Source organism: Plodia interpunctella, chromosome Z (assembly GCF_027563975.2).
Source record: "Plodia interpunctella isolate USDA-ARS_2022_Savannah chromosome Z, ilPloInte3.2, whole genome shotgun sequence".
Lineage (NCBI taxonomy): Eukaryota > Metazoa > Arthropoda > Insecta > Lepidoptera > Pyralidae > Plodia > Plodia interpunctella.
The window spans coordinates 12,288,020-12,304,248 of NC_071324.2; the positions used below are offsets into that span (position 1 = coordinate 12,288,020).

A 16,229-nucleotide genomic window follows, 5' to 3' on the forward strand; every position below is an offset into this window, starting at 1 on the left:
CGATTAAAACAAAACAAATATATGTCAACTAGCCTTATGTTTCTGGTCTCCACGACCTGTCTAAACTCAACAGGCTGGAAAGTCCATTGTCTTCCGTGGTTTTCTTTCTTTAGTTTTCTTTGTCAACTACACAGTAAAAAACTACATTTAACAAATATATTATTTCTGGCAACATTATTACTACTGTTTCCTGTCTGCTGCCTGCTGGTTAGTTCTCATATCCGCCGCCATTACGGCGTCCCTATCGCTTCGTCGAAATTGATTAAAACGCCCCCATTGAGAAATTTTAGAAGCTCTAAAAAAGGCAACCAGGTACCGAATTCAGTGTTTTACTACATGTTTTAAGTAATAATTTTAGTGGTAGTTTTTGCGGATCGATTTTACAGTAAAATCAGTACATATGCATTGTAACAATGGTTAAAATAACTAGCAGAATATGAGGATTCCTAGAATTCATTGTTGGGAGAAGTTCACATAGACAACAGCGCCGTCTGTGATCTTTCCTAGTTTTCAGATTGTGGCGCTAATTTGTTTTGGTCGTCGAGATTGTGGATTAGTGGAATTATTGTGTTTTATCATTATTTTTCGTGGAGTTCTCTACGACACGATGAATCTAAAACTACATGTTGCTACTAAGATGGCGGCACAGCTATTTCATTTCGAGCCTTGAATTCATTGTCCAGTGTTAGCTCCTATAAATTTGTAAAAAGTTCCGGTGAATCCCATTCAGGTACTATATATATACCGTTTCATTTTTGTTTACGTACTTATCTAAAGAAAGTAGTTCTGTCTATGATATGAAACTGTAATTATTTATTCATAACAATCCCTGGTTTCCAATAAATCTAAGGTTGAGCTCTTTACTAGGGCAATGGTTGTGCGGATTAGTTTAATAGCGATTAGTGAGATTCTTAGTCAACCAAATCTCCAAATCAACCTATACCACATACCCAGTACATACTTCACTTTCTCAGATTAGTAGATAACTCCCCAGTGAGAACATTTTCTTACTGTAGGTGTTGATGTGTAGCTGAAATATATGTCAAATTCTTCTTCTTGGTTAAAAGAGCAGTTTAAAAATTAACTGATTTTAAACTTGTATAGCAACCACATAATTATGATTTAGAGCTTGCTATTGGATATTGATCTCTATACATTGTTAGTACTTACAGGCATTGTAATATACATAGTTGTCTTTCAATATTCAGGGTTTTGAACTTCATTTTCTCATCACCACCTGTCATATCAAACCAGGTTGTTCAAAAAAAGTTAAAAGTTAGAGCTAAAGCAATGTTTTGTATCTCCCTCTTCTTCATAGTAGTATTCCTCATGGCTGAGGGTCGTGGTCATTATGTGGAAGAAACACACACAACAATTTTCTTGGCATTATTAATGGAGTGGTTTGCCATTGCCTTCTCCATTTCACACACAAGTTAATAAAAATCAACCAGTGTGCAGGTTTCCTCACAATGTTTTCCTTGGTGGTCGATGAAAACTACTATATATGAGTCAGATTTGTATACAAACTCATATGGCACAAGCAGGATTTGAACCTGGGACTTTTCCAATCCACAGGCGGGCGTCTTAACCATTACAGCACCACCGCTTCTACAATATCTCTATTAATGTCAAATATTATAAAGTGTGATAGTAACAAAACAATGCTTAAGTTGAAAGTATGTTTAAATTTTTTTTATGAGTGGGGTAAATATATTGCTCCCAATCAAGGAAAAGCGCTTACAATTATTTATAGGGATCTTATAGTCATGTTTTTCTTCTAATTGTTTGACAAGGCACACTTTGTGTGACATGTCAGCCTCATGGGGGATCTCTAATATAAACTTATCTAGCTTTCATAATGCTTATCCACAAGATATAAATGGATTTAGCCACCTGTGATAATGGACTGCTCAACACTATGTTCAGCAAACCATTACACATGGGCACTTTTGCTAAAAATCAATTGAGTAGGGCAGAATATCGACCACATTCCAGCAAGACGTGTATCAAGTCTTCCTCCTTGTTACACACAGTACATATATCAGACTGAGTCACATGCATCATGAGAAAGAACTTATTCACCATAATGTGGCCTGAATCTTATAGTCATACATAGTATAATTTCAATGAAAATTGTGATTCAAAACATTAACATGATATATTTGTTAGCAGAATGCCTCCAGATAATAAAAAGGCGAAAGCCAAGAATATTATTCCTTCCTTCATCAACCAAGGAGGCACTACAACTGTTCTCACGGGTGAGTATCAGGGTATCAGTAAGTGATAGTGTAAAAATAAGAAGTATGTGTGTGCGTTTACATAATGACTGGTGTTGCTAGGATCCTATCAAAAAAACATAACTAATTATAATGTATTGTCTGGATAACAATTATAATTATTATAATTGTAATAAGTAACATAGTGATATATTTTGTAAATATTCAGTTAATTTCTACAAATAGGCTCATAATTTTACAATTCTGTGCCAAATTATGTTATAATATGACATTTGATTGATAAAAAAATGTATTTCTAAAATGTCATTTCGTTTTTTGTATGATTTTGTATATTTTTGTCGTCATTAATTAGATATATATTCTTTTCACAATAATATCAATTTTTTGCCATATTTATTAAATAGTGAAATTTGACAGTGAATGGAGAAGAAGAGCAAGATGGCAATGCGGGTGTTACTTACTTCGTCGATGAGGAAGGTCGTTACTACTATCAACCATCTGGAGAAAACCAGAATTTGGTGTCATTGGCCGGCACTGTCTCTGAGGACAATGTGGTAAGTGACATTCTTGCACATGAAGCCAAATGTCCACTGGAGAGTGGAACTTTGTTGGATTTTCAAGCTAAGTAACATAAAATTTAGCTTAATATCCATATTAATTATCGCTTTAAACCATTGAAATAAAAATTCATATTATTTTTCTTGAATGTTTTTTCTATGTATAGGCACAGATTGGTTACAATTGTATAATACATGTTATTTCCTGGTTTGGAACACCAAGCGCTCATCAGACTGGGGATGGATCCTTTCATTTCAGTACCATCACACCCAGGTCCTGAGACCCCTTGGGGCTTTATAAAGCATAGTTTATGTCTTACACAATACAAATACATATTAATATTACATAAGCGATTTATAAGTGAAATCAAATAGTTTAATTCAATTTCTATTGTAGAGTCTCCAAGAGGCGTTGCCTGAAGAAGACCCGATGATGGTGGAAGGTGACCGCTACCAGACTGTCACTCTGGTCCCCTCAGAAAGTAGCACGGGGGAAGTCAGTTATGTTCTTGTTGTGCAAGATCAAGTTGGCAAAGTGGAGGTAAAGCATTTTGAATCGTAATTCTTAGTTCTTTTGCAGTAATTGATTTTTATAATTTTCAACATCCTCTGTCTCAATGGAATATGTGGGTTGTGGGGTGATGTTTTATAGTTTTTTTTTTCAATGCAATGCTATACAAATCCTGTGAATGGAAAAAGCTTTTGAATTATGACATATGTGAGATTAATCAATCAAACTTATCTGTCCAGCAAGAGGAGAAAAGCACGGATGACGTGTACCAGTTCGAGGAAGAGGAGGAACGACAGGTGGAGCAGGAGGAGGAGGAGGAGGACAAGAAACCCAAACCGGCGGCCACAAAGAAGAACAACCGCCAATATTTACGGCCCCACTTTACATGCAGCTTCTGTTCCTACACTAGTCATAGGAGGTCAGTCATTTACACTGTGTATACTCAATAGCTCTCTCTCATTTTGCCGTGTTCCCAGTACCTGTGATATTGGAATCCCAAAGTCTGCATAAAAATGATGCCTTATTTCCCTTAGTCGCACAACATCTGCAACAGATATGGTCTTATTCCAGGGCGGAACAACACGTCGCATTTTGGTTAAATTGTCTGCAAAAAAATATATTGTTTATAGGTACCTCCTCCTTCGCCACATGAAGACGCACTCTGAAGACCGCCCTCATAAATGCAGTGTGTGCGAACGCGGCTTCAAGACGCTCGCGTCGCTACAAAATCACGTGAATATGCACAACGGTGTCAAGCCTCACATTTGCAAGTACTGCAAGAGTCCTTTCACAACTTCCGGTAAGAGACACATTCATCTCTCTGTAAACCGATCTCACCGATCTCACTCACTCACCATTGAACCGATCACTTTTTGAAAAATCCGCATCAGAATCCGTTGAGTAGTTTTAAAGATCTAAGAGTATATAGGGACACATCGCGAAGTAATATATGTAATAATGTTTTTTACATAAAAAAAATCAAAATCTTGACACATTGCAAGTTAATCATAATATACGTCGCCGTCGCCGAACTTAGATTCCGACGCGGATGCATGAACATTGCGTAGATTGTGTGAGAGCTTTTATTTACCACAATGAAAAACAAGCAATGCATGCCGAATCCACCGAAGTTTGGCGAACTGTTCAGCAATAGGGTATAGCCGGTATGAGGTGCAAATTATTTTCCTTTTTATTATCCAAGTACCTACTTTACTACTTGGTTCTACATTCTATATCTTTGAATTTAATTTATTAAATGTTATTTGATAATTCCATTTCGTATTTTATTTATCTCAATCCAATATTGTTTAAACGTGTTTTAATTGGATTGTCAATTTTATTGAATACTATATTTTATATTATCCATTATTAAAGTTACTTATTACCTTAAACGTTATAAACATTAGTAATGTACTTTTACCATCTTCTGTTAACGTGCACAATGAAATAATTTATTGATGCCTAATAATAACAAATATATAATATTTCGCCAGGCGAGTTGGTGCGGCACGTGCGGTACAAACACACGCACGAGAAGCCACACAAGTGTACAGAGTGCGACTATGCCTCAGTGGAACTGTCCAAGCTGAGGAGACATGTCCGCTGTCACACAGGCGAGCGACCGTATCAGGTAATACATGTCATGTAGATAGATCAAACTTCACGGCAACTTAACATAATGTTTATTTATTAAAAAATCGATGCGTTGCTCTCCGAGGAGCAATATTATCATTGAGCCATGACCATTCGTATTGCTGCAGCACACATACACATTTTATCTGTGCTGCTAACTATTGAACCTGTGTTATTTTTTGTATTTTAATGTATGTGTTCTGTTGCTGCAAATAAAGTTTTTTATCTATCTATCTATTTATCTATTAATTAATGTATTGTTCCTCCAGTGTCCACACTGCACGTACGCGTCGCCAGACATGTTCAAGCTGAAGCGACACCTGCGCACGCACACGGGCGAAAAGCCATACAAATGCGACCACTGCAACATGTGCTTCACGCAGTCCAACTCACTCAAAGCGCATAAACTCATACACAACGGTAAGAGTTAGTAGTTTGTAGCTTTTTTTTAGAAACATATAATTTTAAATTTGCCTGTGAGTGAAGGTCTAATTTTTTAATTACTCGTTAGTTAAGTTAGTTCTAGTTTGACCTTGATCAATAACCCGTGTCGCGTACAGTCTTAGAGTTGAAAAGAAATGATGGCCCTGCGTCCTCTTGTCTAGGTACACTGATTGCTTTTTTACCATTGATTTTGGTATGGCAATGACTAAAATGTTGTAAACCGGGATTTATACCACAATTTTAAATATAACAGGTGTATTTGTGTTTACTTTTAAGTTTTCCTTTATTTATAGAAAATATATTACGTTTTGTTTATCTATAAAATATGTGTACAGTCAACAGCATACCAAACTGCAACATTTTCTTTTTGTAATCTTTGTAAGTATTTTGTCATCATCACAATATTTTTTTCACTGTTGTTTCTATTGAGGACCTTCGAATAGTCATCAAAATAATAATTTGTCATCTACCCTATTGTCTGTTCATTTCCCACGGGAATAGTTAATTTTCCGGGATGTTAGGTACCTACCTATGTCCTACCCCGCTCTGCAACTATTTGTATGCAAAATTTCAATAAGATTGGGTTGAGTAGACAGAGTGTAAAGAGGTAACAAATACAAATGTAACTTTCGCATTTAAGTACTAGTTAGGATTGGGATTTTTAAAGACAATATATTGATTGTCTAGTGGCGGAGAAGCCGGTGTTCGCGTGCGAACTGTGCCCGGCGAAGTGCGGCCGCAAGACCGACCTCCGCATCCACGTGCAGAAGCTGCACACCTCGGACAAGCCTCTCAAGTGCAAGCGTTGCGGCAAGTCCTTCCCGGACAGATACTCCTGCAAGGTCCACAATAAGGTGGGTACATTTATATTACAAGCTTTTATTTCTAGTTCAATTGCCTTTTCCAAAGTTACATTCAGTTTCACCCGATGTTTGTCTATGGAAAACTTTAATACATCACTATACTTTTTATTGCCGTTGAGCCGCTGATACAACCGTATATTCCAACGATTTAGTGTAGATTAGTAAGACCAGCGGTCGGAAACCCACAGCTGTATTATAAATTTTGATATTGACATTATAAAAACATCACTATATAGTATAAAACGAAGTCGCTTCCCGCTGTCTGTCTGTCCTATGTATGCGTAGATCTTTAAAACTACGCAACGGATTTTTATGCGGATTTTTTCATAGTAAGTTCAAGAGAAAGATCAAGGTGTATGATTTATGAAATTTATTGTTATAATAGTATTTTGTGCGGTAGTATGTAGCGGACAATAAATCCATTGAACCCATTGCAGACGCATGAGGGCGAGAAGTGTTACAAATGCGAGTTGTGTCCGTACGCGTCGACGACGCTGCGGCACCTCAAGTCGCACATGCTCAAACATACGGACGAGAAGCCCTTTGTGTGCGACCAGTGCGACCAGTCCTTTAGGTAACTATACTTTTAATTTTTAGGGTTCCGTTGCCAAATGGCAAAAACGGAATCCTTATAGATTCGTCATGTCTGTCTGTCCGTCCGTCCGTCACAGACACTTTTTACTAATTTAACTTATGTTACTATGTCTCGGGTGGAATCTTACAACTCAATTTTGAAGATATCTGCAATTCAACCGATGGAGATGAAATTTTGTACATACATTTAGTTTGCATGACAATGCCTTATTGTGATAAGCATGATCTGGATGGTGCATTAAGGAACGTCTCAAGACGTGGGAATTCCTCTGTAGTTTACTGCACAGACACATAGGATCTCTGACAACAATAAAAGCTTGTATCAAAATGACATTTTCTTCTGTTGTGTAAACATTTTATCTCTTATGATTACTTATCAGTGTATATTAAAATAAGACTTTCTAGGAAATTACTGAACATAATTTGATAGATTACTCTCAAATTCGAACTAATATTTATTTTCTACAAAATTCAACAATGATCTTTGAAATAATAACGTTCAAATCTGGCTGGGATTTTACGACCGGCAGCTTGCTGTCCCTCTTTGAGAATGCAGTTGTTCAACTTAGGCTTTTTATTCCTTTGTCACCTACGACAAAGCAATTTCAAACAATATGACTTTGCTTGTAGACAAAAGCAGCTTCTTCGAAGACACCAGAATCTGTACCATAATCCGGACTACGTGCCCAAACCGCCCAAGGAGAAGACGCACACGTGCCACGAGTGCAAGCGCACCTTCGCACACAAAGGTTAGTCATTAGGGTTGCCAGTACACACTTTCTTTTTGTTTTTTTTTTAAATTAGATTTGGAATTGAATTCATAAAAGTATTGGAAATTTTTGTTTTTGACACTGGGAGAAATATATCTGATTGTATAAAAGGCAATAACATATGCGCGGGCGCTTAGATTCGGAGTGCATGGGCCATTCAAATTGATATGCCTCTATCATCATCGCATGTTACCGCTTACGTGTTACATTCCAGGCTGTGAGGCCTGTGTGACCATCCCACTTTGTTACCTACCTGTCAGCTGCTGTCCCCTCGTCCCCTTGTATGATATTCACGGGACTATGTGAATTTGTCCGGTTCTAGGGCCAGCACAGTTCTTTTTGAGAAATACCATATAATTTAAAATTTGACGTGTTAAAGTGCCTGTGAACATCTAATTTCGGAATAAATACTATAACTTTTACCTGAGACACTACAAACCATGACAATAAATAAAATGATCAATTAAAACTAGCGTTTAGTGGTAATAACTGTAATAAACTTCCTAAAATATAAATCGTATTTTTTAACAACTTAAAAACAATCCGGCGACAATCTTATGTGTCAAATTGTGAAAAAATATTTGAACTTAGACCATATCGTGACTTATTCGTTTGTTAGTGGCCAGCAGTGTACTAATGAACGTAAAACCTGGACAAGCCCACTCAAAAATGTAATTTTGTAACTCAGGCAATCTGATCCGACACCTGGCGGTGCACGACCCGGAGTCCAGCCACCAGGACCACACCATGGCGCTCAAGATCGGCCGCCAGACCAACTTCCTAGAAGGCACCGAAATACAAGTCGAGGTGAGTCACATGACGCTAAGACGATATGTGTACGAATAACCGGCCCGCCGCGACTTCGCTCGGGTAATACTAAGCTTAAGTTTTCGGCTATATCCAAATTTCATCAAAATCGGTCCTGTAATTTTTGAGTTCATTAATTACAACAAAAATTCAAATCTACTCTCTTTATAATATTGGTATGGAATTGAATAGTATCGAGGTATGGAAGGACGGAATGGAGACCATTAGCCAACTCCGTCATCTTCCCGTGTGTGTTGTATTCGGGATAGTGGCGTCGTGAATCCCGGAGATGTTGATTTTTTTGGTATTTTGAAATTTCATGATTCGATTTTAATTTGTGTAATATCCGAATGCAATGAATGAATTTCTCTATTTCTGTGTTATATGTCGATAAAGTATGTGTGATTGATTTGATGTGATATTTTGCAAAAACGCGAAAGAATACCCTTTTTATGTAACCTGCATATACTGCACTGCAAATATATGTAGGTACAAATGTATTTAATGTTTTGTGAATAATATTGATTTGTGTGTATAAAAAATTCAATCACTTTTTACCTCATAACCAAACAAAATTAATATCTGCAGTGTTCTTGTCGCTATCTGGAACCTGGCACTGTTACTGATAATAATATTGTGCACGTGCGAGTTATTGCGAATCTAAGTGCAGTGAATCTAAGTGCTGATTATAGAAAAAGCTTTGAATTGCGATTTTAGTGCGATTTTTTTGTGTTTCTATTTATATTCGTATTTCTCTTGGCTGAGGGGGTGGCCATTATGTGATCGCGGCTTCGCCCGCGGAAATTTCCCATAGGACCAGTTATTTTTCCAGGATGAAAGGTACCCTATGTCTTTCTCCATATTTCAAACTACATGTATGCAAAATTTCAAGAAGATTGGTTGAGTAGATAGAGTGTGAAGTGGTAACAAATATAATTTCATATTTATAAGGAGTTGTACACAGACATCCTGGACGATTAATGGAGTGGTTAGCCACTTCCTTCACACACTAGCTGTTAAATAACCAAGTAGAGTGCAACTTTCCTCACGATGTTTTCCTTCACCAGAAGCAAGTGGTGGTCTCAAAATGTGCCTTCCAGACCATTATGTTGAGTTCCAAAAATGTTGAATTCCATGCATGAGTCAGATTGGTAAACAAACTCTTAAAATGTGGTACAAGTATGATTCGAAACTGGATCCTTTCAGTTCAAAGGCCAGCGTCTTAAGCACTGAACCAACATTGCTTTGTTTAAATAAATAAATATATTAGAACAAATCACACAGATTGAGCTAGCCCCAAAGTAAGTTCGAGACTTGTGTTATGGGATACTAACTCAACGATACTATATCTTATAACAAGTACATATATAGATAAACATCCAAGACCCGGGTCAATCAGAAAAAGGTCATTTTCCATTATGACCCGACAAGGGATCGAACGCGGGACCTCTCGGTTCAGTGGCAAGAACTTTACCACTGCGCCACCGAGGTCGTCAAAGGTGTTTTTAAAATCGATAAACATAAAAAATGTTAAATAAAAATCTAAATAAAGTTTATTATTCATTATTGACAGCAATCTAGGTACTTACCTCGTTCCTTAATGGCCATATCATCCACGGCGTTTCATTCCACCGTCGTCTAACCATTTATATGATAACTAGCTTTTGCCCACAACTTCGTATGTGAGTAAACATCCGTTTCCCGTGGGAATTTCAGGAAATCCCTTATTGATGCTCCCCTACACCGTCCTAGGAACCTACACACCAAATATCAGCTTTCTACGCCCAGTAGTTTCGGCTGTGCGTCGTCTGTCAGTCCGTCGCTCAGTAACGCAAGAGTTTTGTATATGTAGATTAATTTGATTATATTTTAAGAAATTGCTTTGGCGACTTTACGCTTTTTCGGCAGTATTTTGTAATTGTTTGTGTAAATATATGTTTATCTGTAATTATTTTATGCTCTTCGCCTTGACAACTTAAAACCAGCGTTATTAATTTTCATTTTTATCATGTTCATAGCCTGCGAAAGAGGAAGTGTATTACGTACGTATTCTTTTGCATTCATTGACCTTTGGACACTTGGAGAAGGAAGAATCTATGTATACTACATTCTTCATCATCGTCATCTGCAGACCTCCGTGACCCACCGCTGGGCATAGGTCTCCTTCCGTCTCTGTCCTGGGCCATCTCCATCCAGTTGTTGCCATCGATCGATTTCCTTTACATCATCGACTCATCTAGCTGCCGGATGTCCTACGCTCCGTTTTCCAATTGTGGGGTACTCGGTTCCTACCCGACCCTAGCCGGCCCAATTCCTACATATACTACATAACATTAACTTAACCTTTCCACAATCCTTTCACCCCAGTTGTACACTAGTATAATAAATAATTAGTGATTGTGTCCATGTAATATACGAACTTCTCAACCGATTTCCAAAATTCTTTCACCTGCTGCATTTATTATGCAAAAGAATCCCTACGTCCACCAAAATCCGTCTTGAATATCCATTGATGGATCTTTTTCCAATTTAATCCATGATTCCGGGTTTTTTGAAAAATGCATTTTTTAGAAACTAGTGTCTAAACAACAAAACAACTGAAAACCTGGGCATCCTCTCTGTTGAGCCTTTACACAGTCCTAGTCCACTCCTGTATGGAGTGTTACTCCAATTTGTGCGATGGATCCGCCCGTCATCAGCTCGAAGCGCTCCAGCACTTTAGACAGATGTATAGAAGACCGTACATGATGAGACACTTACGAGGGATCAGCTCCAGAGCCTCATTCATAGTAGCGAGTCTGTGTGTCTTCTATAGGCAGGACTTCATTAGCCTATCACCGTTTCGCTATAGAACTACACGGCGCGGTCAGAGTCTCCACCCTTTTTGTGGTTTATATTCCATCTTAAAAAATGGTAAGCCCTTCTGGCATGATAAGGACCAACACTGTTTAAATGAGTTTTTTTTTGGCATTTCTTCTCAGCAGTGGTCGTTCCGAAATGCTAGTGGTTTGTAGATTTGGTAAATATCATTTGGTAAATATCATAATATAATTTAGAATATGACGCGAAAAAGTGCCTGTGAAAGCCTAATTTCTGAATGAATTATTTGATTTTGATCTCATATTACCTCCCGATTTGTTTCCTACTGAGAACTGTTGAGGTCAGGAATTCTCTCCCCGCATCTATATGTCTCTGTCCTATACTACAATTTAGGGATCTTCAAGGCAAGAGTGAATAGGCATTGTTTGAGCTTGCGTGTAACATCTTAGACCTTATCTCTGCTTCCCTTCTGGCTAGAAAGAGGCCTGTTTGGCCACTCAAATTTCTAAAATAAATCGATTTCTACGGAAGCGAAGCCCTGGGACGTAGCTAGTATGCAAATTTATATTAGCTTTTTTAGCTTTTCATCAATTATTTCAAAGTTTTTTCTAATAGCAAGTGATTTTATTTAAACAACAATGAAAAGCGAATTTTCTTGAATATATACATATGGCTGTGCGAGATTTTATGCTAAAGGGCCATAGTACCGTAATGTTGTTACTTCATAGTAACAAAAATATTTAGTTGCGAACTTGTATAAAGTAGTTTGTAGCTTGTGAGAAATAACTGTAAATATAAAACTTGACGAGAAAAAGTGCCTGTGAAGGTCTATTTTCTGAATAAATCATTTGAATTTAAAATAAATGACTAGAAAAATGTTTATGTGAATGTTAAGTTTTCAAAAGTACACGTTTGTATGTTCGTGACTTTCGAGACCAAAATTCGCTTTTAAAAACACCGTAAATGCCTTAAACATTTTTTTATAGCCTGTAATCATTTGTCCCACTGCTCCGCAAAGGCCTCCCCTTCTGTCTTCCAAAGGTCTCTATTCTGAGCCGTTTGTTGCCATTTAGACAGGTTTCGGCGTGTTTGGCAACAAATGGCCTTAAACATAAACGTAAAAAAATTACATTACTATATAAAGATGCGTACAGTGTCATACATAAACCTGATACGCGGCCCGAAGCTAGGCGCGATGATTTCTATATACTGAAAGTAAATAAGTCTTATTTAAAATAAGTATGTCTACCGTCAGCCGGCGTCGTCAGAAGCGGAACCGGAAGAGTCAGAAAACGAAGAGGACCAATCGGATATGGTGAAGCTGGGTCTGAAGGAGCTGAAGCGCGGCGAGCTGGTGACGGTGGCGAACGGGGACGGGGAGCAGTACGTGTTCCTGGAGGTGATCCAGCTCGAGGACGGCACTGAGCAGCAGGTCGCTGTCGTCGCACCAGACTACATAGACGAGGAGCCAGGTAATTGCGTCTCTCACCATAGTTTGTTTTATTGCTGAGATTTATTTTCGCCTGTATTATTTTCTTTTTTACATTTTTGATCTCTCCATGGAGGTAGTCACCTTGGTGCTTTAACCTCAACATGTTTTAAATGACAATGATAACGTTATTGCAATTAACATAATAAGAAAACATTGAATATCTTAAGCCGAGTGCGCTGCGCTATGTTTTGAACAGAACATTTGTTCAAAAACATAAATTACAACTAAAAAAAAATATGTTTTTGAACAATGTTATGTTCTGACCCGGCTGTGTGCAATCATGTTTATGACAAGTCTAAAAAACTGATGTGAATGAATTAATTTAATCTTAATTTAAGATACTTTAATATTTGTATGACAAATAAGCTGAATGTATGGAACTTTTAAAACACAAAACAACAATTTGTACTGTAATGCAAATAAATACTTTCTTTCATCTATACTTAACCAACTTTAACTATTTACACTTAGATTTAGCCGGAGATAAACACGATACACCTGGGTGGTTCGCAGAGCGTTTCGACCGCTGCCGCCGCACGCACTATCGTTACACTTTTTCAAAATTTAACAAAGACAAGTATTATTTTTAGTATCTGACTTTAAATTCATACTCTGTACTGTGGTATTATATGATTGGTTTTGGAAATGATTCCTTCTACAAGTGAATTGACGGATCGTAATGACAGCGCGGCTACAGCGGTCGAAACGCTCTGCGAACTAGTAAAGCCAAAAAAAAACCGGCTGCAGCAAGGTCTAGCCGAACATAGGCAGGCTACAACTAGGTGTGATCAATGTGGCACCTAGGTTTAGCTGGATAACCATCATAGGCGCACTTATGTATTTGGTATTTTGTGTCACCCTTACACAATCAGTACATTGGAGAATTTCGACCTACAAGACAAGTGTACGTGCAGATAGAGTAACGATGATTACAAATTGCAGAAGAAGAAGCAGAAGAAGAAGAAGAGGAGGAGGAACACGAGGTCAAAGACGTTAAGATAGTGGCGCCGCGGCCGCCCGACCGCAACATCAAGCTGGAGAAAGAGGTGGACACCTGCTTCGGCTTTGATGTGAGTACTCTCTCATTCTTGTCTCATTATGGGCTGCGACGTACCGAAGCCCGAGATCAGCCTAAAAGACTTAAAGTATTCATATTTTTTTGTCTTTCGATGTGAGCACAGCCAACAACGTAATGACCTGGATAATAGTAAGGGTTAGCCACTAAGTTTTCGCTTGTAAGTTCTGTGTCCTAACCGTTTTATTAATGTATGACCTCCTTGCTATATTTCTTGTATGAGCAAAACGAAAGATAAAGTCATGTCTACAATCTGGCTGTCGTTGAGAATACTGTTGTTGTGGATTACTCTTATTCTAGGGCGGGATAACACGCTAACATCACACACTGATCGATACTTTCTCCATTTAAACATATTACATGTTTCTTACCAGGAGGATGAAGAACAGGATGAAGAATACAATGAAAAAATTGTGCTTCGTTTGGGATAAACGCAGCACGCAGCAGGCAAACAACGCTTTGGACCCAAGTTTGGCAACACCGGAGAGACTTATCCTTCGACAAAATATCAAAGGGTTGAAAAATAAAATGAAGACATGGTCTTTATTAATTCAATTTGATGCTCGTAGAGTGGATACAAAATAAAAATACATTTAAAAAATAAGTATAGGGCCTCCTGAGACGCTTCAAGTTTGTGGTTGTAGCGGCCTTCCGTTGGGCCTTGCCACAAATCATTCTATAATGAAAAAAATACAGAGTCTAATAGCCTATAAAACTCAATTTCCGTGAAACCTGTATCACGAAAACAGTTTCATGACATAATCCCGTCAACAGTTTCACGTGTAAACATCGATATAAAATATACTTTATCAATTATATTCTGTATTTAAGAGTTTAAACCACAGATATTAGAACATTACATTGAAGGTGAAAATGTAAATTTTGACGTTTACACGTGAAATATAAAGGTTTGATGGAATTGAACGACTATGTGTGTATTGTGTTTACAGGTTAGGCTTTATGGGTCCAGAGATAGGGTCTGGACAGACATACAGACAGCGGTGGACATTATAATGTTCCGCTTAAATAAACTTAAAGAGACTATGTGGTCGTAAACTATTATTATTAATAATAAATAGGAACTTATGAACTTGCATGAAAATTCGGACTGAAACAGTATTTAATATAGTGTTTTATTAGTCTGTTATTTTACTTGATTGCAACAGTTTTTCATATGTCTCATAGCTAGTTCAATTTTACACAAATAGTTTATAAATTTATCAATTGTAATTAAGTAGATAGTTCGATACATCAATGCAAGTCCACAAGTTTCTGTTGGGTTACTTCTTGAATGTTTGTGTACAAATATGTGTTGATCCCTGATATCCTGTTGTTGTGATCTCAAGTACAGCAGTGCTATGATATATATAGTTATACATTCCGCGGACGGTACTACGGTACTTCTAAAAAAATATTGTGAACGATTCAATATTTAGTGTAAATATTTGTCAACTTTCTGCGGCAACTAAAAATTGGGACTTGTGAGAAAAAATTGTTATAAATCACTCACAAGTTTTCAGATAATTTGATATACTTTAACTGCCAGCTATATTATTATTATTATTATAATAGATGGTTGGTGTGTTACATTTAGTAATGCCAATGTCCCATACTAACCACCAGCGTCCATATATTTGTGAAATCCAGTCACACCTCGAAATTAATCCACTTAATTACGAGGTGAAATTTTCCCACATACATAAACAGATCTCTTTATTGCACTATTTACATTAAAATCATAGTTTATAATTCTATATTATACACATTTTTGACGGTCAAAGATTTTTATCGCGAAATCAACTCTTGGAAAATAATGCTATTTTTTATAATTAAACGGCTGGTAATAATGCGCGGCATTGTATCATTTCGATCTATAAAATGTTATAATGTGTTACAAATCATAGAACTCATTGCAATTATGTCACTAATATTTCGTACTTTGGAAAAAACCGCAGATTTAAGTCTAAATTTTGTGGCTCAGTGTAATAATACCACTGTTTTTATATACACGCGTACTTGATTTTGTTGACTATTAGAAGCGGGTACCTGTAATTTCCTTGCGATTTAGGAGTTTATTGTACAGAATAAGAAACTGTTATAATAAGGTTATAATATATCTTAATAATTTATGTAACTATTACTATATTTCATATAAGAAGTTCATTGAACAATCGGCTTGAGTCCGTGTAAGTCATTACATTAGGCTTAAAACAATAGAATATATATTATTTTCAGCTGGTGTTGAGTTTAATATAATATGTATATCATTACAGTAATGCACGCTTGTTTTGTTTGTAAATTGTTGCTAGCCGTTAACTTCAATAGCTATTTTTTTTATGTAAGTGTACATATAATGTCCATTTTAATTTTGTAAAATCATAAGTTTGTGAAGCGTTCTTTTGACTTTAGATAAATCACTAAACTTTT

At 37.0% G+C, this 16,229-nt stretch overlaps 1 protein-coding gene across 5 annotated transcripts; it reads left to right on the top strand.

Annotated features, from left to right (window-relative positions):
- The first annotated feature begins 199 nt into the window (after positions 1-199).
- LOC128683042 (transcriptional repressor CTCF-like) lies at positions 200-14,390 on the top strand. Of its 5 annotated transcripts, none has more exons than XM_053768218.2 (16): positions 200-312; positions 2,173-2,258; positions 2,655-2,791; positions 3,192-3,335; positions 3,545-3,723; positions 3,935-4,104; positions 4,799-4,935; positions 5,207-5,357; positions 6,069-6,235; positions 6,682-6,818; positions 7,469-7,587; positions 8,297-8,415; positions 10,434-10,457; positions 12,491-12,707; positions 13,670-13,797; positions 14,177-14,376. In XM_053768218.2, the coding sequence occupies exons 2-16, from the start codon at positions 2,174-2,176 to the stop codon at positions 14,231-14,233; spliced, it is 1,971 nt and encodes a 656-aa protein (XP_053624193.1). In that variant the 5' UTR covers positions 200-312; position 2,173; the 3' UTR covers positions 14,234-14,376. The 5 variants fall into 5 exon arrangements, with proteins under 5 accessions (XP_053624193.1, XP_064293083.1, XP_053624195.1 ...); XM_053768220.2 differs by having other exon boundaries at positions 207-312; positions 2,170-2,258; XM_053768217.2 differs by lacking the exon at positions 200-312 and adding an exon at positions 536-730 and having other exon boundaries at positions 14,177-14,390.
- Positions 14,391-16,229: the final 1,839 nt, after the last annotated feature.

Coding starts and splice junctions, on each gene's coding strand:
- LOC128683042 (XM_053768218.2), top strand. CDS start 2,174: ATGCCTCCAGATAATAAAAAGGCGAAAGCCAAGAATATTATTCCTTCC. Junction 3,724..3,934: donor TCCTACACTAGTCATAGGAG/GTCAGTCATTTA, acceptor TATTGTTTATAG/GTACCTCCTCCTTCGCCACA. Junction 5,358..6,068: donor GCATAAACTCATACACAACG/GTAAGAGTTAGT, acceptor TTGATTGTCTAG/TGGCGGAGAAGCCGGTGTTC.